The sequence below is a fragment of the Quercus lobata genome, chromosome 10, assembly GCF_001633185.2.
Source record: "Quercus lobata isolate SW786 chromosome 10, ValleyOak3.0 Primary Assembly, whole genome shotgun sequence".
Lineage (NCBI taxonomy): Eukaryota > Viridiplantae > Streptophyta > Magnoliopsida > Fagales > Fagaceae > Quercus > Quercus lobata.
Window position 1 is genome coordinate 7,744,778 of NC_044913.1, and position 25,875 is coordinate 7,770,652.

A 25,875-nucleotide genomic window follows, 5' to 3' on the forward strand; every position below is an offset into this window, starting at 1 on the left:
AGTAATATAGCTGGATTAAATGCCATTAGAAGGACAGAAAGAGAAATTTCACTTTTAAATATACAAAGAACAATAATTAGGAAAAAAAAATAAGTTCAATTGCAGAACTCCGAAAGACAAGCATGGGAGTTGTCATTTATGTGGAGGTTAGATTGAATGGGGTCAAAGTATAGCAAGAGCAGATGAGGAATAAGGCTAAGTTGCCACTTCTAGTCATGTCTTGGGTAGAAACCATTTACACACATCCCTCCGTCAACACAAACAATCTGCCCAGTGATGTAGGATGATGCAGGTAAGCAAAGGAATGCCACAAGGGAAGAGACCTCCTTTGGATCTCCAAGACGCCGAAGAGGGGTTCGAGAATACACCTCTTCTAGGTATTCTTTGTTGCTGAGCACCTACAACAAATAAAGGCTCAAGGTCAACTTTGACTTCTTGTACTGAGCCTTTATAACTGCTATAAATCAATTAGTGCAAGTACTAATGTTTTAAACTTTGAATTTACTAAGGTGCAGTTGCCTTGCAACGATGACAGTGAAGCTTAAGTATTGAACATAATTTTTAAATGTGGAGACAAGCAGAGCAAATTCTGTTTGGTAACCTAGAACTTTATTAACACAGTAGAGCTTATGCAGCAAATCAAGATTTTTAAGTAAATCTAATAAGAAATGATTCTTTTCAATTATATTTCACTCCCCTAAAATGATTGTAGTCAGGGGGGAGTTTGAGTCAGTGGATGGGTGCAGGAGTGTGGGGAATAACTTCCATGGAGAATGAAGGCAACAGCCCTTGCCACCATGATGTTGCACACAATTAATGGTCACATAACAATCTGGAGTTACCTGCTCCACCGTTGAAGTTCTGATGTACCAAGGTGCAACAGCATTACTTCTTATATTGTCTTTTGCCCACTCACAAGCCAAAGTTTTAGTAAGTTGATTAATTGCTCCTGGAATCACAAATAAACAAAATTTTCTTTATAAGCTTCTTGAGTTCAAAATTCATAGGAACATGGATACATTCATCTGATAGGTAAATTACCTTTGGTTGCTCCCTGAACAGACATAGACTTCAGTGAAACAAAACCCGATACAGAGGAGGTGAATACAATGCTTCCCACTCCTGATGCTTTGAGAAGCGGATAAGCAAGTTGAGAAATATGGAAAACAGATTCAAAATTGGTTGCCATGAGAGTAGAAAATTCAGCAGCAGTGAAATCCACTACCGGTTTCCGTATGTTTCTCCCGACATTATTTATCTACGGATCAAAAACAAGCCAGTCTTCCAGTTCAGTAAACAGGAAAAGCAGTTCAAAACTTCAAATTATAACATGTTAAAACTCAAAAGAATACCACAAACAGACACAATACATAACATTCTGAAACCCAATAAGAGAAACACAAAAACCAATGTTTTTGTATATAAAAAAATTGAGGAAATAAAGAAGCTTACGAGGATGTTGAGCTTCCCATCAAACAAAGTGGACACAGTGCTCATAAGCTCCTCTCTCTGAGATCGAACTGACACGTCACAGACTGACCCAGTAACCCCAAAACCCAAATTATCCCATTCACTCAAGCACCCATCAAGCTCACTCTCATTCCGACAACACGTGTGCACTCTGGCTCCAAACCCCACCAATTCCTCTACAATCGCATGCCTAAAAAGTAGAGAAACCAATGCCCAATTCCCGGTTGACAATAAAATTAATTTCTCAATTCTCACAAACCAAAGAGGAAAAGAAAATAAATTCCAAGACTTCTTTTTTTTCTATGTATGTAAAAATATGTACCCGATTCCGCGAGTGCCACCGGTGACGAGGGCGGTCATTCCACGGAGAGACCATCTGGGATTGTCAATTGGGGTACTGTTACTGTCACTGTTACTGTTAGTGCTTGAATGTAACATGGGATGGCTCCGAATGGGTGTTATGGAGGTGGGTTGTGATATTCGGAGCTTGGAATGAAAAGTCAACGGGTGAGGAAACGTGGGGTTTGAGAAGATTGGAGAGTGTGGGTAAAGGAGATTAGAGTTTTTATAGAGATTTGAAGAAGAACGAGAAGAAGAGGGAGCCAGTGGAAGTTGAAAGAGGGTCTGAGACATTTGAGCTGCGAAGCAAGCAGTCAGCTCAGCTGAGTAGTGTGACAGTGTGAGTCTTGAGTATTGAGTCTTTTGACTTTTGAGCGGTTGTTCTTTTCATTGCAAAAGGTTTTTCCGTTTTTGCTAGTCCTGCGAGAAATTATTCTTTGTTTTAAGAGCATTAGGGTCCGTTTGGTACGGTCTATTTTACAACAACAACCAAAAAAAAAAAAACTCCATTTTATATCATTATTTTAAAAAACACTCATATCATACTATTTATTCTAAAAATTTACTTCAATTAAATATTAATTCTTCTATAATTTTTTTAATTATTTTCTTCACACTCCCTCCTCTCTAAAACCCTCTCAGTCACTCCTTATTTCCTTCACACTTTCTCTCCCTCTCTCTAGAATTCTCTCACTTGCTCCTTCTCTCTATAGGTGGCAAAATTGGACACGACCTGTGAATTCAATGTGACATAAAATTAGTAGGTTATGGTTTGAGACTTAACAGGTTTGTGTCATATTTGGATTAACACGACTAATCCGTTTAATAAATGGGTTGGGTTAATGTCCATCACATGGAACTCGTTTAACCTGTCTGACTCGTTTAATTAAATGACATTTTACCAATACACCCTTCAAACCCTATGTATATAAATTTATTAATTGTTATGGTTTACTTTCTTTAACATATTATAATTGATTATTTGTGATATTAAGATATGCTTTAATTTTGAATAATTATTTGTAATGTAGTTACTTGTTAGTTTTGAATTTTATATTAAAAATATTTATTTATTTGGCTTTTCATAATTCATATCAATTTGGTTAATACTAAATTTTTTTTTTTTTTTGATAAAATTTGATAAATAGGTCGACACGATTGGCTTGTTTAATAAAAATATTGTGTTAGGGTTAAGGAATTCTAACCCATCTAATAAACATGTCAGGTTAGGGTTGACCCATATAGTCAAATACCCATGAGTCGACACAACACAAACCCAACATCCGAACACGAATTGTCACCCCTTTTCTCTTAAAGACCCAACACAACCAAAAATCACCCAGCAACCAACCACCATCAATGGATCAACTCACACCCACCATTAGCCCACCTATAATCAAGTAACCTTCATCAGCCTACCCATTATAGCAAACAACCACCGTTAACCCACCCATCATCCAAGCAAAATCAACTCATCAACCCACCAAAAAATTTCATACCCATAGATTAGTCACCCACCATTGTTTTTATTTTGATCCTGTGGTTGATCGACTAGGTGACCCATTTGTTTAGGTTTTTTTGGCTATAGATGAGGTTAGGTCAGGCAGTGGTTTTTTGGTTGGTTTAGGGTGGTAGAATGAAAGGGAAGAGGAAGAAATGAGGAAGGGATAACAAGGATTGAGAAAAACAAATCCAGGGAGAAGAGTAGGGATGACAATAGGGAGGGGCAAGGCCAAAGGATGGGGTTTTCACCTAGACCTTGCATTGTTTTGTCTCGCCCAATCTCCACCCCTTGGGGCCCCGCTCTGCCTTGTAAAATAATACTTCGTATTAATTAGCCCCACAACTATTACAATATTTTTAATAAAACTTGTTTCATTAATATAAATACATTGGAAATTACAACTAAATTTATCCCATCAAATCAAAATAATTTTTAGCAATAATTGAATAATATTATCCAAGTGTTTAACAAAAGAAATATATTAATATCCATGCATTTAAAGCTAGTATTGATTTTTTTTTTTTTATTAAATAGTAGATATTTAGGGTATGAAAAATTTACAATTATAATCCTTATCAACGTGGGTGGAGCGAGTTGAGGCTAAAATGTTTAAACCCATCCCCTCTCAACCTTGTGGCAATGGCTAAAATCTCACCCCACCACTTATGCAAGGTGGGGAAAACCTGTGCAGGGTGAAGCTGGGAGGGGCAAAATTGCCATCCCCAAAAAAGAGGAGTCTTGTATGAAGAGAGAGAGAGAGAGAGAGAGAGGAAAGAGTAAAGAGATCAAGAGAGAGGAGGAATTTTGTAAGAAGAGAGAGAAAAAAATGAAATTAATTAAATAATTGATACACACCTATGGTAACTAAGTGTGTGTGTATATATATACACATAATTATTGTAACAAACTTGTAAATATTCACATTTATACACTTACTAATGTGGGTAGTTTTTGGGCAAGAATGTATAAATTTAAGACATTTTTTTCTATTATACAACCACTAATATGAATGCTCTAAGGGGATTGAAATTGGAGCATAACATGCAATAACTTTTAATGTCTAAAAAAAAGTAACTTTCAATCTCAACCTTTAAATAAATAAAAAAATTTAAAAATTAAAATGTGTCACGTAAAAAATTTTGTAAGAAAAACAGGAATAATTGCTAATGGTGCAATACTCAATTAACCTCAATCCTATTTCTAGAATACAATCTTAGCATCCAAGTTGATGTTTCTAAACTGATAATAAGATGGCACATGTCTTTAAGAAAACAAGTCAATTTACTAAACACAAATAAATGAAAAAGACGATATTGCTAATGAAAATTTTCTCAGTCCTACCTAGTCATGGCAAACAGGTTGAGTTGAGTAAAAAATGGGTAATCTTAAACGGGTTGAATATAGGTCAGATCAATGAGTTATTGGTTAAGTTCATGTTGGTTTGTATTTTTTCACATTTGGGGAGGCGGCCGGGGGGGGGTGGAGGGGGGGAGTTTTTCAACTAGACAAGCATAGGTTGGAGCTTAAATGGAACCCCTAAAATGACCTAATTAATGTGCCTCGGCAAAAACTCAATTTTCTCTTTCACTCTCTTAATCTATCTCTCCTCCCAATGGCGTTAGCTTATGCACACTAACAACAACTAATCGCATCGCTACTTATGGATCCTGAGTGGTGCTTCTAAAGAGATGAAATTCATGAAATGGGTGAGCCTACATCTCTTTGAGATCAAGGCTTGTTTGCCTTGCAAGTCGCAACTTAGTGAGTCACAAAACCCATCGTTGTTGGCCTTGTAACTCAGTGAATTAGTGGTGAGAGAAAGAATATTAATGTTGGTGGAGGAGTCTAAAAGAATGAGTGGGTTTGAACTCGACGTGAAGTTTTAGATCTAGCCATTGACAAAGTGGATTATTGAAATAGAGATTGTGGGTTCTAGGTTTATGTTTTTTGGATTGGCTGATGATCAAAACTAGGAGCTACTTGTGGGTTCCAAGTTGTTCATCTTAGTGGGTTTGTTGTCTAATCTCTCTATATCGTTGTTTATTTCTGGGTTGTAAATTTGTGGGTTTGATTTTATTTTTTGGATTTTATGTTCATCTAACTCAGTGGGTTTATTGTTTGATCTTTGGGTTTGATGTTCATCTTATTTTATGGTTTTCATGTTAGTTTATGGGTTTGATGTTCATCTCATTTTATGGGTTTAAGTAGCCTTTCTTATGTTTTTTTTTTTTTAAATTGGGTTTCAATGCCATAGGACCTTAAGGAAAGAGTGATGAACTCTAATTATTAGATTATATACATCTCATCAAGCAATTCTGAATTGTTTTTGGGTTTTGATTGTTTCAAGTTTTTGTTTGGATTTTATTATCTTCTTCATATGGCTTTTTTCTCAAGAAACAAACAGTGTGCTAGCTTCATGTTTGACTAAGAATGATAGCAGAGTATTTTATTCTTTCAACTCAACAAGTGTCACATGAGATATGTATGACTTGGCTTTCTACCAAACTTAACTGGCAAATAAAAAGTGGGGTGCTAAGTGTTGCATGAGCAATAGTTTAGGGGGTAAGTGTACATTCTTATAGTTTAAGGGGGTAAGTGTAAATTCTCATAGTTTAGGGGGATAAAGTGTAATTTCCCAAAAAACTATCCAATCTAATTATCTAACCTATGAATACCCCTAGTTTTAGTAACTACATTATGCCTTCAATGACTCATTTTCTTGGTTTCCAAATACCAACAACCAAATTGACGCAAACCTAGCTGAATCAAGAAGCTGATTTGTTTTTACTTTGTTTCAAATACAAAGAATGGGTTTGAATCCTTCATCAAACTAGAATATATATTACAAGATCTAGCACCCCCAACACTTTACCACCTTAAACTATGCATCACATTACACTTTGCACCCTAAACTATCACACTTTGCACCCTGGTGTTACTTTTGCTGTTATGTTTGACAGAATGCTACTGCACATGACAAACACATGCATTTTGCTTAGGTGGAACAAACTTAAAAAACTGAAACACCCTTCTTCAAAATTAATTAAAACAAAAATCAATTTTTTTTCCACATTTGAATTTGGGGAAGAGGCTGGCACGCACGTGAGACAAGGAGAGAGATTTGGAAAAAATTGGCTTTCATTTTAATTGATTTTGAAAAAGGGTGTTTCAGTCTTTTAAGTTTATTCCACCTAAACAAAATGCATGTGCTTGTCACATGCAATAGCATTCTGTCAAACATAATAGCAAAGTTACACCAGGGTGCAAAGTGTGATAGTTTAGAGTACAAAGTGTGCATTCGAATAGTTTAGGATGCAAAGCATAATTTGGTGCATAGTTTAAGGTGGTAAAGTATAATTTCCCTCAAAAGTTAACATCTTTTTGAGATGTTGGAATTACTAGTTATTGCACACAACACAAGGGCGGCACTATGTTGTAGTCAGGGGGTTCAAATGAACCCCCTGACCCGAAAATTTATATATATATATATATATATATTATATTTTATAAAAAAATTGCTTTGAACCCCCTATAATACAAATTTGCACACCCTCACCTTTGAACTTGACCCTTTTTTTTAAAGCCCAGCTTATACTTCGAAAAAACTGTCCAATAGAAAATTTTGGTCTTTAATCTCAAAAATAAAAAGCCCATAAATCAAATTTTGAAAAATCATAAATAAAATAAAAGGCGAAATAAAACCTAAGAACTACATAGCCTCCAAAGTCTCCCACTATCATTCTTCACTCTCCAAACCCAAAGGAAAAAGGCTACCTCGGCTTCACACACACAAAACCTACCACTGTGTAGCCCCACAATCTGCCACCGCCTAGACTGTTCCTAATCTCAGTAATCTGCTGCCACTACCACTTAACCGCCACTACATAGCCCCATGATCTAGTGCAGCCTAGATTGTCCCTAATCTACCCCTATTGCCACTTAATTGCCACTTGATCTGTCGCCACTTGATCTGGTTTTTCAGCTCTCTCTTTCTCTTTTTCTTTCACTGTGAGAGTTGTGTTTATAGTATTTTGACTCTATGTCTTCTTAATTGCCACCTCCATATGTGTGTGTATATATATATATATATCTCAGTCTCTCTCTCTCTCTATGTCTCTGACTCTCTGTATTCTTATCTTTGCTTTGTCTTTGCCTCTTTGCTCATGTGTCTTCTTCGAAGTTCCATCTCTCACTCACATGTCTTGCCATATATATGACTGTGTGTGTGTGGTCCTGTTAGGAGAGGGGGGGGGGGGGTGGGGGGAGGGGGGAGGTTTAATGGGTTATAGTGTTTTGATTTTTTAATTGAGTTTTGAGTCATTGGCAATAGCATTTTTTTTTCAATGTGTAGTAACTGTTACTATAAGTGTTTGTATTGTTTTGATATAAAGTTTTGAGTTATGAGTTTGTCTTTTGCACTTTGAATATTTGACTAAATTTGTGACTTGTGAGAGGTTGTTGGCTATGTGAGTGGGTCAATACATTAACACTAAAGGACAATAAAAATATAAGACATTTAAATAATTGTAAACTTATAAAGAATTGCAAAAAAATCACTTAACAACAATAATTAATATGTTTATCGTACTAGAAAAAAATATGTCAAATGAACTTATAGTTTATTTTTTATTCTTTTCTAGTATTATGGACAAATTTATAATAAAAAACCCCGTAGGCTGCAAGATTCATCTCCTACCTAAGATTCATCTCTTACTCAAGATTCATCTTCTAAGCATGGTCGTGTTGACGTGAACAATCTTCCTTTGGACCTTGGGTAATGAAAAAAGATTTTATTTTATCATCCTAATGATCGAGATGAAAATAAGAAGATATTATTTACAAGAAAAAAAACTTAGTCAACCTCATAAACACGATTTTCTTCAAACAAAATTTGGTGGACTTATGCGTCGATTTAATCCTATATGGTTTAAAGAGTATGGAAGTTGGTTGGAATATAGTATTGAAAAGGATGCTACATATTGTTTATATTGTTATCTATTTACACAAGATATTGGTATGCAATCTGGAAGTGATAGTTTTGTGACAAAGGGATTCAATAGTTGGAATAAGAAAGGAAAGCTAGACCTATATGTTGGAGGTATTAATAGTGCCCATAATCAAGCTCTTAAGAATGGTGAAAATCTAATGAAGCAAAACCAACACATTCAAAGTGTTTTTGTTAAGTAGTCAAATCAAGATAAGATTGAATATCATACTCAATTAAATGCAATAGTTGATTGCATAAGATTCCTTTTGCATCGGGGGTTAGCTTTTCATGGTCATGATGAATTTGATAATTCAAGTGATAAGGGAAATTTCCTTGACCTTCTACAATTTTTGGCAAATCATAATGATGTTATTAATGAAGTGTTGCAGAAAACTCCAAAAACCAACAAGCTAACCTATCCTGATATTCAAAAAGACATTGTGAATGCAACTACACATAAAACTACCAATGCCATTATCGAAGATCTTGACAGTGGGTTCTTTTCAATTTTAGTTGATGAGTCCTGTGATATCTCAATAAAAGAACAAATGGCTATTGTTTTGTGTTATGTGGATAAAAAGGGAATTGTTACAAAGTGATTTCTTGGTATTATACATGTAGCCTCCGCTTTGTCTCTAAAAGCTGCAATTGGATTTTTATTCTGTAAATATGAATTGAGTTTACCAAGACTACGTGGGCAAGGTTATGATGGGGACAATAACATGCAAGGTGAATTCAATGTTCTTAAAATTTTAATTCTAAAGGAGAATAAATCAGCATTTTATGTCCATTGCTTTGCTTATCAACTTCAATTGACTCTTGTAGCTATTGCTAACAAGCATACTGATATTGCTAAATTTTTAAGCTTTGTTAGTAAAATAGTAACTATTGTTGGAGTCTCTTGTAAAAAACGAGAATTTTTACAAAATGCACAACTTGCCAAAATTCAAGAAGCATTGAACTTGGGTGAACTTGAAAGTGGGCAAGATTTAAACCAAGAGACAAGTCTTAAACATGCTGGTGATAGACATTGGGGATCACATATAGGACAATCCTCAACTTAATTTTGATGTTCTCTTCCACAGTTGATGTACTTGAGATGATTCAAAAGGATAGTCTATTCTCTGAGCAAAGAGTTGAAGCTCAATCTATTTTAAGGTTAATTCTATCTTTTGATTTTTCCTTTACTTTACACTTGATGAAAAATATTTTGGAGATCACAAATGAGTTGTCAATAGCATTGCAAAAGAAAATTCAAGATATTGTAAATGCTATGACACTTGGCAAGGTATCTAAGCAATGATTGCAAATGATGAGAGACGATGAATGGGAAGCTTTATTGACTGAAGTATCCTCATTTTGTAGCAAACATGATATTCCTATCTTGAACATGGATGAAATATTTGTAGTTGGTGTGAGGCCACGACGCAACGCCCCACAAATTACAAATTTACATCACTATCGTGTTGATCTATTCTTTGAAGTCATAGATTTGAAACTTCAAGAGCTTAACAATCATTTTCCAAAGGCAACTACTAAGTTGCTACTTTGTATGGCTTGCTTGAATCCAAGTGATTCGTTTTTGGCTTTTGATATAAAAAAATTGACATGTCTTGCAAATTTCTATCCATCTGATTTTTCTGAGACAGATGTATTGGCACTTGATAATCAGCTTCAAACTTACATTGTTGATATACGCTCCAATGATGAGTTTTTAGAGCTTAAAGGAATTGGGGAACTTGCTAGAAAGATGGTGGAGACAAATAAGAATGTTATATATCCACTAGTATATTTTCTTGTAAAGTTAGTTTTGACTCTTCTTGTTGTGACTACAACAATGAAATATATCAAGAATGAACTACACAATCGAATGGGGGATCAGTGAATGAATGATTGTTTAACTATGTACATTGAAAAAGATATAACTCGTAGGATTAATAATGAATCTATCATGCTACGGTTTCAAAATATGAAACCTTGTAGAAGACAATTGTAGAATTTCATGTTTTTTTTTTATGATATTGATATACTCAAGTCTCTTTTGTTTCAGATTTTATATAATTTATGTTTCTTATTGACAACTTCTGGATAAAAATCCTAGAGCCATCTCTGGTCTCTATCGGAGATGACCATGATGCCTAGTTTGTTTGTTTCTCTCTGTGCCACAAACTCTTGATAGGTTTGCCTTATTATATTGGTGTCGGTGTTCTACTTCTACATGCAATATATACCACTATAGATGTGACTCATTTGGAGAAGTGGAAAATACTAGTTGCAGCAAACATTGTAGTGAGTCTAGTGACAAAGAAAATCTACAATAAGACTTTTGTTATTTATTATTATTTTTTTAATTTTCAAAAATTTAGGCTTGGGGTATTTATTTTCTTGATTTAAAGGTCCATTTAATGCTTCTCTGACTAAATTAGAATCCAATTATAGTAGAATATTAATTAGAATCTATTTTAGAATATATTCTCTTGGCAGTCAAGTTTTACAAAGTCTTTAAATTGGCCTCAATCCTATAAACAAATTTTATGTTCAATTTTCATTTTAATAAAAATATAGACTTATTTTCCCTTTTTCTCTAGTAGATTCTAGATTATTTATCCTTGTGAATTCAAGAAACTTTCGTGGATTCAATGTTATTTTCTTGAAATAGACATTTATTGCTTCTTATGGTTTTTGCCATGCATCAATTGATATCAAAGTCTTATTCTTACCCCAATTTGATGGTTAACATACCAACAATAGCAATTTTGGTGAAGATAATCACAAAGGAGTCCTTATAAGGGACATATTCCTTCAATTTTATTAGGCTATAGATTGACTTTAGTTAAATCAACCAATTACTGAAGTTGATTAACATATTCATCCAAATTACATACAAATCCAATTAAGGCATAAGCAAATAACCAAACTAAATTAAGTGCAATGAAAAATAAGTTTGACACGGCAATTTGATCACAGTAGGGAAAATTCTCGCAAGCAGAACCCTATTAGTGAAGTTTAGGTCATCACTTCCAAAAAATCAACTAACAAGAATAGAGATTGCAAGTACAATGAATCTTACCTAAAGTACCTTCTTACAGTAGAACCTACTAATCTATAACGAAGCTCAGCTCCAATCCTCAATTGGACTACTTCTTGTAACAAATTTCTCCTTTGTACAAATCTCCTATTTTGTGACTGATAGCAAAACAACCTCTTTGATAGTTGTAGAATTGTAGTGTTCTTCAAATCATGACTTTGATGAACTAGTAGCAGCTTGGTACAAAAATTTAGGTGCACAAACGCTGTAGCAACTTTTATGCGTGTCTCTATCCCTATGATGTCAACAACCATAAAATATGTCTTTTATATATTTTGGAACTCTGTGCACAAATCCCAAAAAGGCCAAGTCATTGTGGGTTGAAACAAAAATTACTATTCAATTTTCCCAAGGTTCGATAGATCGAGAGATTTCAAGACAGGCATCAAGAATCATTTATTCTCAATAGATCAATAGGTATTGAGCCAAGTATCAAGGCCACTTGTGTAAGCAATTTTGTGACTTTAACCACTTGTTGTACTTCTTGAACATGTTGGGTTTTGTGGAGTTTAGTTATGTTTAATTTGGTTGATAACTCAACCTGACCCAAATAATGTTGAAAAATTTTTGGCCAGTTTTGTAGCCCACCGTGAATCCTGTGTGCAGGATGAAAAAAGCGCAATTTTGGTGATTAGGGTTTGTTGTTGTAGTTTTTAAGAGAGAAAAAAAAATTGTACTGCTGCACTTGTATTTTTTCCCTGATAATAGTGAAATCCTTGCAACTCCGTGGACGTAGGCAAATTGTCGAACCAAGTAAATACTGTCTTGTCCGTGTAATTATTTTTCTTTGGCGTATGTTTTCCCTATTTTTATTTCTCACAGGTTTGGGAATTTCAGGTTAATTCCCTTCAATTGGTATCAGAGCCTAGGGTTAGGTTTGAGTGAGAGTAATGGTAGAGGAAGCAGGAAAGGCGTTTAGAATAGAAAAGTTCGATGGCACAAACTTTGGATTCTGGAGGATGCAAATCGAAGATTATCTTTATGGGAAGAAGTTGCATCTGCCACTTCTAGGGGAAAAACCTAAGACTATAAAGGCTGAGGAATGGGCTCTTCTTGACAAACAAGTACTAGGAGTTATCAGGTTATCTCTGTCTAGGTCTATTGCACACAATGTTGTAAATGAGAAGATCACAACAGATCTGATGAAGGCTTTGTCTGGTATGTATGAAAATCCGTCAACAAACAACAAGGTGTATCTGATGAAGAAACTATTCGATTTGAAGATGGTAGAGAATACATCAGCAGCACAACATCTGAACGAATTTTACACTATCACAAATAAATTTTCGTCTGTAGAAATTGATTTTGATGATGAGATCCTTGCACTAATCGTTTTGGCTTTTTTGCCAAACAGTTGGGAGGTAATAAGGATGGCAATAAGCAATTCTATAGGAAAGGAAAAGTTGAAGTACAATGACATACGAGATTTAATTCTGGCTGAGGAGATTTGCAGAAAAGATGTAGGTGAAACCTCAAGATCTGGCTCTACCCTAAACCTTGAGACAAGAGGCAGAAGTAATGATAGAAATTCTAATTAGGGCAAATCAAAATTTAGAAATTCTAATCAGAATAGAAGTAAGTAAATCTAGATTAGGCTAACAAGTACAATGCTGGAACTATGGGAAAACGGGTCACTTTAGGAGGCAATGCAAAAGTCCTAAAAAGAAGAATGAAGATAATTCTACTAATGCTGTAATAGAAGAGGTATATGATGCATTACTTCTTGCAATAGACAGTCCACTTGATGATTGGGTTTTGGACTCAGGAGTTTCATTTCATACCACTTCACACTGAGAAATCATACAAAACTATGTTGCAAGTAATTTTGGTAAGGTGTATTTGGCCAATGGTACAACCTTGGATGTTGTGGGTATGGGAGACGTCTATATATTGTTGCCCAATGGATTTGTTTGGTTACTAAAGAAGATTCAACATATTCCTGACCTGAGGAGGAATCTGATTTCTGTTGGACTACTTTATGATGAAGGGCATGCAATACTATTTGTTGGTGGTACTTGGAAGGTTACAAAGGGAGCCAGAATATTGGCTCGTGGAAAGAAGACTGGTACTCTATATATGACCTCAAGTCCAAGAAACACAATTGCAGTTGCTGAAGTAAGTACTAATACAAGCCTATGGCACCGCAACTTGGTCACATGAGTGAGAAAGGGATGAAGATGCTGCTGTCAAGAGGAAAACTAATAGAATTGAAGTCCATTGATTTTGGCATGTGTGAAAGCTGCATCTTAGGAAAGTAGAAAAATGTGAGCTTCTTGAAAACTGGCAGGACATCGAAGGCTGAAAAATTGGAGTTAGTACACATTGATTTGTGGGGTCTTCTCCGGTTGCATCTCTTGGAGGTTCAAGATATTACATCACTTTCATTGATGATTCAAGCAGAAAGGTATGGGTTTATTTTCTGAAAAATAAATCTGATGTATTTGAAACTTTTAAGAAGTGGAAGGTCATGTTGAGACAGAAACAGGTTTGAAAGTAAAATATTTGAAGTCAGATAATGAAGAAGAATACATAGATGAAGGGTTTAGTGAGTATTGTGCTGCATAAGGAATTAGGATGGAGAAGACCATTCCTGGGACACCATAGCAGAATTGTGTGGCTAAGTGCATGAACAAAACTCTTAATGAGTGTGCTAGGAGTATGAGGTTGCATGCTGGACTACTAAAACTTTCTGGACTGATGCTGTTAACATTACAGCTTACCTTATAAACTGAGGACCATTAGTTCCCATGGAGTTCAGACTTTCTAAGGAGATTTTGAGTGGTAAAGGAGTAAAGTTTTCACATTTAAAAGTTTTTGGTTGTGTTTCTTATACTCATATTGATTCTGATGCTCGTAGTATACATAATGCAAAGTCTAAAATATGTTTTTTCATTAGCTGTGGTGATGAGAAATTTGGCTATAGGTTTTAGGATGAACAAAACAAGAAAATCATCAGAAGTAAAAATGTGATATTTAATGAACAGGTTATGTACAAGGATAGGTCAACTGTGGTGTCAAATGTTATAGAGATTGATCAAAAGAAATCTGAATTTGTCAATTTAGATGAATTGACTGAAAGTACTGTCCAAAAAAGGGGTGAAAAAGATAAAGAGAATGTAGATTCACAGGTAGATTAGAGTACATCTGTAGCTGAAGTTCGTAGATCTTCCAGGACCATTAAACCTCCACAGCGTTATTCACCCACTCTAAATTATCTCTTGTTGACTGATGATGGTGAGCTAGAATGTTATGAAAAAGCCTTGCAGGATGAAAATTCAAGCAAGTAGGAGTTAACCTTGAAGGATGAGATGGATTCCTTGTTAGGGAATCAAACATGGGAATTGACTGAACAGCCAATACAAAAGAAGACTTTGCACAACAAGTGGGTATACAGAATAAATGATGAGCATGATGGCAGCAAGCGTTACAAGGCCAGATTAGTTGTCAAAGGGTTCTAGCAAAAGAAGGGCATTGACTACTCAGAGATATTTTTTCCAGTTGTGAAAATGTCAACCATTAGACTGGTATTGAGAATGGTGGCTGCAGAAAACTTACATCTTGAGCAATTAGATGTGAAGACGGCATTCTTTCATGGTGACTTGGAGAAAGACATTTACATGATTCAGCCAGAAGGGTTCATTGTTTAGGGACAAGAGAATCTAGTCTGCAAACTGAGAAAGAGCTTGTATGGCCTAAAACAAGCTCCAAGACAATGGTACAAGAAATTTGACAGTTTCATGTATAAAATTAGGTTCAAGAGATGTGAAGCTGATCACTGTTGCTATGTTAAGTACTTTGACAATTCTTATATCATTTTACTGTTGTATGTGGATGATATACTCATTGCAGGGTCTAGTATTGAGGAGATTAATAATCTAAAGAAGTAATTGTCAAAACAGTTTGCAATGAAGGATTTGGGAGCTGCAAAGCAAATCCTTGGTATGAGAATCATTAGAGACAAGGCTAATAGTACATTAAAGTTTCACAGTCAAAGTATGTGAAAAAAAGTTCTTAGCAGGTTCAACATGAATGAAGTTAAACCAGTGAGCACACCCTTGGGCAGTAATTTCAAACTAAGCAAAGAACAGTCACCGAAGACAGAAGAAGAAATGGACCATATGAGCAAGGTGCCTTATGCCTCAGCTATTGGCAGCTTGATGTATGCTATGGTGTGTACAAGGCCAGATATTGCACATGCAATGGGAGTTGTGAGCAGATTCATAAATAGGCCAGGAAATCAACATTGGGAGGCAGTCAAGTGGATTCTTAGATATCTGAATGGTTCATCAAATACATGTTTTTACTTCATAGGTGCAAGTTTGAAATTGCAGGGTTATGTAGATGCTGATTTTGCTGGTGATATTAATAGTAGAAAAAGTACTACTGAGTTTGTATTTACTTTGGGTGGTACAGCTATATCATGGGCCCCAAATCTACAAAAAATTGTTACTTTGTCTATTACAGAAGTTGAGTATGTTGCAGTAACTGAAGCTGGAAAGGAGATGATTTGGCTACATGGCTTCTTAGATGAATTGGATAAGAAGCAGGAGATGAGCATTCTACACAGTGACAATCAGAGTGCAATCTTTCTTGCCAAAAATTTGACTTTTCATTCAAAGTCGAAGCATATACAAATAAAATACCTCTTTATCCGTTACCTTGTTGAAAATAAGCTAGTAATACTTGAGAAAATTTATGAATCTAAGAATCCGGCGGGCATGTTGACTAAGGGTGTCACTATTGAGAAGCTGAAGCTGTGTGAAGCTTTAGTTGGTCTTCTAGCTTGAGGACAGGAGGATGAGTTGCAGGGATGGGGGATTGTTTTTTGGAGGATTGTGGTTGATGTTGGTGATTGAACTTGTCTCCAAGTGAGAGATTTGCTGGGTTTTGTGGAGTCTAATTATGTTTGATTTGGTTGACGACTTAACCCAACCTGAATAATATTGTGTGATTTTTAATGAAAGATTTTTTGAAATTTAGTCCATGGAGCACTCATGGACAAGCCTTTTGAGGGTCCGAGAGCAACGCCCCCAGAAAAAAAAATTTTGCACTGTTCTGTAGCCCATTGTAAATCCTATGCGTAGGATGTAAAAAACACAATTTTGATGATTAAGGTTTGTTGTTGTAATTTTTAAGAGAGAAGAAAAATTGTACTACCGCACTTATATTTTTCCCTGATAATAGTGAAATCCTTACAACTCTATGGACATAGGCAAATTGCCGAACCACATAAAGACTATCTTGTGTGTATGTGATTATTTTTTTTTAGCGTGTGTTTTCTCTATTTTTGTTTCTCACAGGCTTGGGAATTTCGGGTTAATTCTCTTCAGAACACACTAAAAACTAAGACTCAAATACATGTCAAATGTGTTTTGAACTCAAATATTTTAATACATAAAAATATGACCCTTCCAAATTTCAACGTGACACCTAACATGGACTTTGAAAAACTCGCTCAATTGGTATGAGTTCAACTATGTTATATTAACTACTCATTCCTCTCATCATTATTGATTAATGTAAAATTTCACTTACATATGTATATCCAACAACTTCATGGTGTTTTCAACATCAATTATTGCACTCAACATCAAGTATGAGCTCATATACGCTGTCCCATACATTCCCCCATTTTTGCTAAACAAAACACATTTGCAGAATATATATATATATATATATATATGGCATAAAATTGTTGCCCTTCAGTCACGACTTGGGTTAAAGCCATTGACAGTCATTCCACCATCAACGCAAATAATCTGGCCAGTGGTATAAGATGATGCTGGCATGCACAGGAATGCTACCAAAGATGAGACCTCCTCTACTTCTCCTATGCGCTTCAATGGAGTGCGAGAAATGACCTCTTCCTTATATTCTGTATCCTCGAGCACCTGAGAAGAAAGAAGACATAAGTTGCCAAAAGGAGAATGTGGATCATATAAAAGTGTGTTCCATAGGTGGGATCTCATAAGTCCCACCAATCACAGATGCTAAACTACCAGTCTTAGGGGAAATTATTCCATATACTATGTATTGCACCGTCATCTCAAGTAAAGTGTGCGGTGTGCCGACACTCATATGAAAGGAGGGTATAATAAATTGGATGCACCGCATAATTTCATAACTGTAGTAGGAAATCACATCACATAATTGAAAGGAGCCACTTATATAATTTTATCTCAAAAAAATACATGTTAGTGTATCGATCATGGAATAATTTAAGTAGAAAAAGTTAAAACTGCAACATCACCAGGCTCGGCGGTACGTTATAGTCAGGGGTTCAAATGAACCCCCTGACCTGAAATTTTTTTTTTTTTTATATATATATAAAATATTTATAAAAAAAAAATTGTTTTGAATCCCCTCAATACAAATTTGCACACCCTCACCGTGTCCATGAACCTGATCCTTTTTTTTTTTTTTTTAAGCCCAGCTTAAACTCCGGAAAAATAAAGAAGTCCAACAGAAAATTTTAGTCTTTAATCTCAAAAATAAAAAGCCCATAAATCAAATTTTAAAAAATCATAAATAAAAAAAGGGCCAAATAAAACCTAAGAATTTGCAACTGTCTAGCCTCTAAAATCTCTTACTATCCTTCTTCACTCTCCAAACCCAAAGGAAAAAGGCTGCCTCTGCTTCACACACACAAAATCTGCCGCTGTGTAGCCTCCACGATCTACCGTCACTTGATCTGCCACGCTTGATCTGGTTTTTCAGCTCTCTATTTCTCTTTTTCTTTCACTGTGAGAGTTTGTTTATATTGTTTTTGATATACTTTCCCCAAATCTATGTGAGTGAATCACCATGTGCGTGTGGAGTTATACTGTTATGGTCTTTTGATTTTTTTTTTTTTGTTTGAGTTTTGAATCTTTGAGACCGAGTGTGTGTGTTTTGGGAGGGGGGGGGGGTTCTGTGGGTTACAGTGTTCTTCTGATTTTTGTGGTTGACTGGTTGAGTTTTGAGTCTTTGAGGGAGTCTGACCGTATGTGTGGGTCTGTTGGGGGGGGGGGGGTGGGGTGTTAATGGGTTATAGTGTCTGGAGGTTTTTTTTTTTTTTTTTTTTTAGCCATAGTGTTTTGAGTTTCTTTACTGGTACTGTAAGTGTTTGGATTGATTTGATATAAAGTTATGAGCTTGTCTTTTGCACTTTAACTATTTGACTAAATTTGAATTGTAAACTTATTAATTAAAGAATTGCAAAAAAATCACTTAACAACAACAATTAATATGTTATAGTGTATTAGAAAAAAAAAATATCAAATAAACTTATAGTTTGTTTTTTATTCTTTTGCTAGTACTATAGGAGATCAGTGAATGAATGATTGTTTGACTATGTACATTGAAAAAGATATAGCTCGTAAGATTGATAATAAATTTATCATGCAACGGTTTCAAAATATGAAATATCGTAGAAAACAATTGTAGAATTTCATGTTTTTTTTCAAATCTCTTTTGTTTTAGATTTTATATAATTTATGTTTCTTATTGACCCTAAACAAAAATCCTAGGCCGCCCCTGAACATGACAATTTGTGACCAGTGGACTAATCAGTTAACACCAGACAAATTGCTTGTTCTGGACCTGTTGGTTAGAGACGTAAGTGCCAACTACAAAGCAAAGTGATTGAGGCAAAAGAAATTTACATTGTCCACTAGAGGTGTTTTGATGTACCATGGCGCCACAGAATTGGTCCTGATATGCCCATTCACATGCCAAATTCTTTGTGAGCTGATTCATTGCTCCTGAAAAATATGAAGTGAGAAAACCGATCATAATTAGGAACACAGTACTCTCATCCCTACTCCATATATAGCTAGGGGACTAGGTAGTAATGAGTGAATGAATATCAGATATCTGTAAGATGATTTTTCACTTTTTTTTTTCTTTTTTGCATTCTTATACATACTTTTTAGTTGCTGAATAAACAGACAAATTTTTTAACGAAACCACCCCAGCAACAGAGGAGATAAACACAATGCTTCCTGCTCCAGACGCCTTCAAAAGGGGGTGTGCAAGTTGGGAAAGGTGGTAAGCAGATCCAAAGTTCGTTCCGAAAATAGTAGAGAATTCTTCAGCCGTGTACTCTGTAAGGTTGAATTTATTCAACCATCTAATTGGCTTTATTTCGTACCAAATTTGCTTATAATTCAGCATTTAGTAACCCTGTATTTAGGTGGGTTTGATGTAAGGGTAGTGAGTGAGATAGAGTGAGATTGCTCAAGAGTGTGCAAGAAAACAGGGACTCGCGGCTGCAAGCTGCCAGACGCAGCACACGTGCCAAGCATGCTGGAAGATGAACAGTCATACAAGCTGGAGCACTACAGGACAAAACAGGACAACTGGCCATACGGTTATCTCGCGACTGGATCTCGCGACTTAGTCAAGCCGCGAGCCACCCCTGTTTTGTAAAACCTGACGTTTCACATTCCTCTCCCACTCCAGTATAAATACCCCTTTTACCCACGATTGTGAGAGAGCTTCCAGAGAGATTTTTGAGAGAGAAACCCTAAAGAAAAACAAGATTGATTCACCCACAATCTATACCTTAGAGTCTCTTCAAATTCCTCAACTCTCTTCCTCTCCATTGTCAAATCCTTGAGAGGCATTATACCAAACCTGATTCTCACCATTATCATTACTGTGAGAGAGCTGTTTGGATTTCTGGGAAGCAGTTAGGAAGGAACCAATCTTCATTGGTTGATGCTACGGTCTAGTAGCGGAATCTGGGAAGCTAGAAAAGAAAAAGATTCGGCGCAACCTCGTTGGAGCAAGAAGCTTGGAGGGCTTAGGTGCACTGGGTAGATTAGGCTTGGAAGGTCTATTGCTGTCCATGTATCCCAACTGTATTTTCTAGTGGATTGTTTACCGCTTGGAGGGCGGCGGAGAGGTTTTACGCCGAGGGTTTCGGTTTCCTCTTCGATAACACATCGCGTGTTGTCTTTGTGTTTGCATCTTCCTTCCTCTCTATCTTTGCCTTTTTATTATCTGCTGTGAATTGTATTTTGTTTTGGCTTAGATAGTTTTTAACCAATTTCATATTATAGCATATGTTAAGTTTCCGCACACTAGTTGTTTGACATATTGCTTGTATTGGTTAAGTTGTAATTTGGGGGTCTAAACGTTTGCGAGAGTGCTTTTTTCTTTAGCACACAGGCCTAAGGATCCTGGGCCAAATAGTTGTATTTTGGTGGACTGGGCTTGGTTCACCGCAGCTAAATATGGGTTGATTACGAACCAAGTTGTGCGCAAGTCATATAAATCTCCTCAAGGCAAAAATGCGATTCCTCCTAAGCAATAAAATACCATTATAAGTGTTTTAGTATCATAAAAGGATCCTTTACTCTTACAAAACAAGTAAAAGATATTCATAATATTCACAATGAGAAAGAGATTGAAATAGAATATTTAAGGCTTATCTTTTATCGTATAAACATTTTAAAGAATTCCTTCACTTGGTACCCCGGGCGTACTGTCGTGGGATCCCGAGGCGTATTAGGCCAGTAAAAACCCAGAATCTCTAGTTCTCTGCACTATTAGGATATATATATATATATATATATATTAATACACATACATATATGTAAGTGAATTTTATGAGAATGATTCAGCCACGAGGATCCTGGCCCCAATTCTCACAGACTTACGCTTTTGCACAAGACTTGTGGGATTTGGAACTCAAGTCCGAGTGGCTTTGCTTGGGCAGGGACTCAGCTTTACAAGCAAGAATATATATGTATTGAGCAGCAAGAAGCAGTAAAGAAATATGCAAAGTAATTGTTAGAAATTCTCAAATCAATATGAGATATTTCATTATTTTTCTTGATTGTGGATTACAAATGTGCTCACTAAGACGTGATACAAGGTTCAAATAAGTTCAAAAATTACAGACTTTGATGGCTATTCAAGCCTCTAAGACTTGCAAAGTTTGAATCCTTTTGAATCCAAGTATGTGCTATAGTGGCTGTTTCTGGGATACCGGGAGACATTCCTCTGTTTTTCTTAAATTTTACAGAGTTCTAATGACTCTGTTATGATATTCTTCCTACTGAAAATCCTCTGTCTCTTCAACATGGGTTTTCTATTCCTTTTATAGTGTGTTTTCTAGGGTTCCATGGTACTAGTGATTTCTCTCTTTTGCCCCTCAGAGCTCGTGCTGTGACAGTTGCTCAAGGGCTGGTCTCTTCCCCTTTTTCTCATGGTTTTCATCTTTTAATACTGTTTCTCTAAAAGTCACTTGCTGACTTTCCATTCCGGGGCGTCCTAGCCTTCAATCTCTCTTCCTTCAAGATTTCTCACTTTTCAGACTCAGCTGCGTTTGTATTTCCTTGCTGTCATTATTCCCAAATAGTTGGAATCTTTTACTGCTGGGTTGAAAGTTCTCTTCCAGTTGCTTCTACGTATGATTTTCTCATTCTTGGTTCCTTGTGGTACAGCTCCTTTGTTCATGAATGTTTGCTTTATACTTTCTAATTCTTTGCTGCACCAGTGGGTACTTGAGAAGGACATCTCTATTCTTCATTTCTTGTATTTCGTGGTACCTTTGAGTTGTCTCAATCCTACAGCAGCTGTCCTGCATTACCTGAGGATCTCGGGCCTTTGGCAGCCTCTGGGTATCCCGGCCCAGTTCTTTCACTGAATTTTGCTGGACTTTTTGATGACCTTTTTGCTGGAAATCTGAATATAAATTGGGCCTTCTTTACTTTTCATGGAATGGGCTTTTTTGTGAAATTTTAGCCTTCAACAACGTTCAAAGGTGTTTATACACGTTTTTTGAACTTTCATACTCAATTGCTGGTTTCCATATAGCGGTCCCAACATTATTCACCTAAATCCAGAAATTGAAGCACAGTATTTCAATTACAAATTCAGTAGAGAATTGGAATATCTTATAACACTCAATAATATAGAAGAAATGCAATGGAGTACTCGAGTGCTTGTTCGGAAGCATTTATTTTCATTAATTTATTGTGCTTCGAAAAAAAGTTAGGCAATAGTATAATTGTACTTCAAAAAATAAAAAATAAAAATAATTTATACAATCCAAATAAAATTAAATAAATTTATATATATGACAAACGATCTTTCATGATAAGAATCATTGTGAAAATCAGATGAACAAAAATAATGGGTAAAATGCAAAAATCAAATTGTAAATTACTCTTTAAACCTTAGAGTTTTTGTTATATTTCATTTAAACTTTAAACTTTCAAAAGTTTCATTTAAACCTTAAAATTTCTAAAAACATTTCATTTAAACCTTCTATCACATTTTCTTTGTAAATGCTATTAAACATCACATGACTAGCTAGTTAAAATATAATTTATTTCAAACTTGAAGTTGAAATGAAACATTTAAAATTTTAAGGTATAAATAAGAGATACCCAAAACTTAAAGTTTGGAAAGTAATTTACCCAAAAAGGATTATCTGGTATAGGGAGTGTAGAGTTTAGAGATTGTATAGAAAATAAATCATATCACTATCACCTTGTTATTTTAAGCAAAAAACCAACATGATCAAGTTAATCAAATTCACTATTATGTTGGGTGAAACTTAGATACACTTTCTTAGGTGTTGCAACTTAAGTTTCTCAATTAAATTCAACAATGGCATTCCCCAAAAAAAAAAAATCAATAATATGTATGCATTAACCAATTAGTGCAGTAAAAATAATATTACACTTTCTTAGGACAATTAAATTTGGCTATATGGTTCATTGTTTAATGCATCTAGATAGTCAAATTTAATTACAAAAATAAATTATATTACTTAAGGAATTCTACCTAAGTTTTGTCCTCATGTTATTACATTATTCAATAGACCATCTTGCGTATCACTAATTCAAGCAAAATATTCAAATCATAGTTTTAAAAACTGAACCAACTTGTTCAACCAAGAAGATTGAATTCCATATCTCTCTTATTCGATGACAAGCAATATTTTACCAATTGAGCTAATATGGTATAGGACTTAATAATGATAATAACAACAATAATAAGTTTATTGCACACAGGGTGTGTGTGTTTAAACCTATACCTTCAGTGATTCTCTCAAAATAAAAATAAAAAAGCTGAAAAACACTAATGAAGAAAATAGGTCTCCAAAGCTACATGGATGAAGGACAACTCACTAGGATGTTAAGCATTACATTAAATACAGAGGAGACAGACTCCATTAGCTTCTCTCTTTGGGCTTTAGACGATGCATCACAGACTGAACCACAAACCACAAACCCTTTATCTTCCAAAGCCTTTAAGCATCCATTTAGCTCAGCTTCATTTCGAGAACAAGTATGTACTCTTGCGCCTAGTTTGGCCAGCTCCTCCACAATAGCATACCTGAACAAAATCAAAAAGATTTTGATACTTGACTATTTAATTCAGACCCTTTGAAGTGGAACATGGAGAGAGAGAGAGAGAGAAGAACCCGATTCCTTTTGTTCCACCAGTTACAAGAGCGCTCATTCCCTTAAGTGACCATCTGTTATCTGCCAAACCCATTGCTTTCCTAACACTCTTCCCTCTCTAACAGAAATAATAAGCAAAGAAACCAACTGATTCAATGATGACAATCATGACATTTAGAGAAGAATAAAAATACAAAATAAATCATGAAAGAAGGAAGCCAAAGCAAGTTTTGAGTATTCGTCCATCCAATATATCTAGTATTATTAGTAGATACTCTATTTTTGTCTATAATTTAAGAAGTTTTATCTTCATCTCTGAAAATTTTAAAACGACATCTCAATATTTCATCCTTTCATCCACTTTCATCAAATTTTTTGTCAATAGAATATATATTTTGACAAGAATAACAAAGAATAGAACATTTTAAATTTTCATGATGAAAATAAAATATTTTAACTCAAAGACGAAATAGAACATGTGCTATATTTTTAAAGTAAAAATAAAATTTTAGCCTACAAAATAAGAAGCTTCAAACATTTAAAATCTCAAAGAAATTGAGCTTCAAGCTTTAAGTATGTATTTAAATTGCCTTGTCAAATATAACCATAAATTTTGCACACAAGAAGGAGATCGTCCATCTCACATATGCTTTAATTGATCTCACTTTCTGCATCGAAATAAAGAAACCAAAAGAGTTTTCTATAAATTTCAAATAAATAAATAAAAATTGGTACCTGGAACACTTCACTAGGCACTTCTCTTAATTAACTTACAATTTCCACACTGATATACTGTGGGGTGACCGATTTATATAGGCGAAAGAAAAACAAGCCTACTTCTATCACCTACATGCACCAAGGCCTCTCTCTCTCTCTCTCTCTCTCTGTGTAAAATAGAAAAAGCTCCACATTTTACCCAACCAATTAACCTCAAAATTTTCTTACATCAACCAACGTAAAGTTGTACAAAAATCCATTTTTGCTACAATAATTATGTATATACATGGTTACTATAACTTTATATTTCATTATTTTAATTTTCTCTCTCTGAAGATAATAATTTCAAAAAACTAAAAATAATTATTTAAATAAAATAGTGTGGGGCCAGAGAGCTTATGACCCGGCTCACTTTCCATTAGGACCCAAGGCCCGTGCCGAGGAGAGTAATTGCCAATGACAAATAATGAAAGACCAAATAGCCTAGAGATGCAGCCGAGGATAACCCTGTCCTCGGCATCCCAGGACTTAAAAGGGAAGAACAACATGTCATCAAAGACAGCCTCCGAAGCGCCCCCAGAAGAAAAGGCGAGTAGAATGGGACTCACATGGGGGTACAGAGTGGGAGTGGTTCAAGGAAAAGACGTCACCTCCGCATTGAATGCGGCAACAAACGTTCTAGCCATATTGATGGGAAAAAACTCCTGAACAGTGTGGCTTCGGTTATTGCAACTAATAGAAAGTAGGGAGAGGCGGCGGATGGGACGGGTACTTGAGTAGGTACCTGCCTGATCAACAGATGGAGGGCTAGGATCAACCGACAAGGGCTATATAATGTGAAGGCTTATGCGCCAAAAAAGGGGGGGGGCCTGAAACAAGGGTACCCAGAAAAGGGAAAGGAAGAATAAGAACATAAAGCTTCATGGACAAGATCCACGGACAACCTTAGCTCACCTCTATGCGTCCACCATGAGTACCATGATTAACCACCGTCCGGTGACCAAAACCTAGCCTTCAAGCCCACGCTCTACAAATTATATTGTTTGGGCCCTTAACGTACGAACCCAATACCATTTTTGGGGTCGTTACAAATTGAGTCCTTACAATTGGCGCCGTCTGTGGGGAAGGCTTATGCGTTGGTACAGGCGGTGGTAGGATCGAGCTCCTGTCAAACAAGGGCCTGCGAAAGCCCCTCCATCACTTCCAGCCACCTGTTGTTGTTGCCATAATATAAAGTTCCACTAGGGGCTTCGCTTCGAAGCACCAGTGGCACGGGCAGTTCTAGGGGCTTCCATCATCAAGTCAACGCCCCACACCTTGGCCGAGGGCTAATCCTCGAAACTTAAAGAAAATCTAAGTTTTGGAC

At 35.7% G+C, this 25,875-nt stretch overlaps 3 protein-coding genes across 6 annotated transcripts; 1 reads left to right on the forward strand and 2 right to left on the reverse strand.

Moving 5' to 3' along the window:
• Positions 1-2: 2 nt before the first annotated feature.
• LOC115963578 (tropinone reductase homolog At5g06060-like) lies at positions 3-2,209 on the reverse strand. Its single transcript, XM_031082631.1, has 5 exons — positions 1,793-2,209; positions 1,453-1,660; positions 1,042-1,258; positions 843-949; positions 3-398 (listed from the first exon to the last, which is right to left on the reverse strand). The coding sequence occupies exons 1-5, from the start codon at positions 2,101-2,103 to the stop codon at positions 210-212; spliced, it is 1,032 nt and encodes a 343-aa protein (XP_030938491.1). The 5' UTR covers positions 2,104-2,209; the 3' UTR covers positions 3-209.
• Positions 2,210-8,215: 6,006 nt separating this feature from the next.
• LOC115964284 lies at positions 8,216-10,185 on the forward strand. The gene is made up of 6 exons (XM_031083625.1): positions 8,216-8,411; positions 8,583-8,825; positions 8,922-9,029; positions 9,126-9,320; positions 9,386-9,458; positions 9,666-10,185. The coding sequence occupies exons 1-6, from the start codon at positions 8,216-8,218 to the stop codon at positions 10,183-10,185; spliced, it is 1,335 nt and encodes a 444-aa protein (XP_030939485.1).
• Positions 10,186-22,103: 11,918 nt separating this feature from the next.
• Positions 22,104-24,639, reverse strand: LOC115965680 (tropinone reductase homolog At5g06060-like). 4 transcript variants are annotated; one of them, XM_031084967.1, is made up of 4 exons: positions 24,528-24,639; positions 23,813-23,939; positions 23,517-23,724; positions 22,104-22,213 (listed from the first exon to the last, which is right to left on the reverse strand). In XM_031084967.1, exons 2-4 carry the CDS (start codon positions 23,884-23,886, stop codon positions 22,136-22,138), a joined length of 360 nt encoding a protein of 119 aa, XP_030940827.1. In that variant the 5' UTR covers positions 23,887-23,939; positions 24,528-24,639; the 3' UTR covers positions 22,104-22,135. The 4 variants fall into 4 exon arrangements, with proteins under 4 accessions (XP_030940827.1, XP_030940825.1, XP_030940828.1 ...); XM_031084965.1 differs by having other exon boundaries at positions 23,813-23,910; positions 24,528-24,638; XM_031084968.1 differs by having other exon boundaries at positions 23,535-23,724; positions 23,813-23,910; positions 24,528-24,637.
• Positions 24,640-25,875: the final 1,236 nt, after the last annotated feature.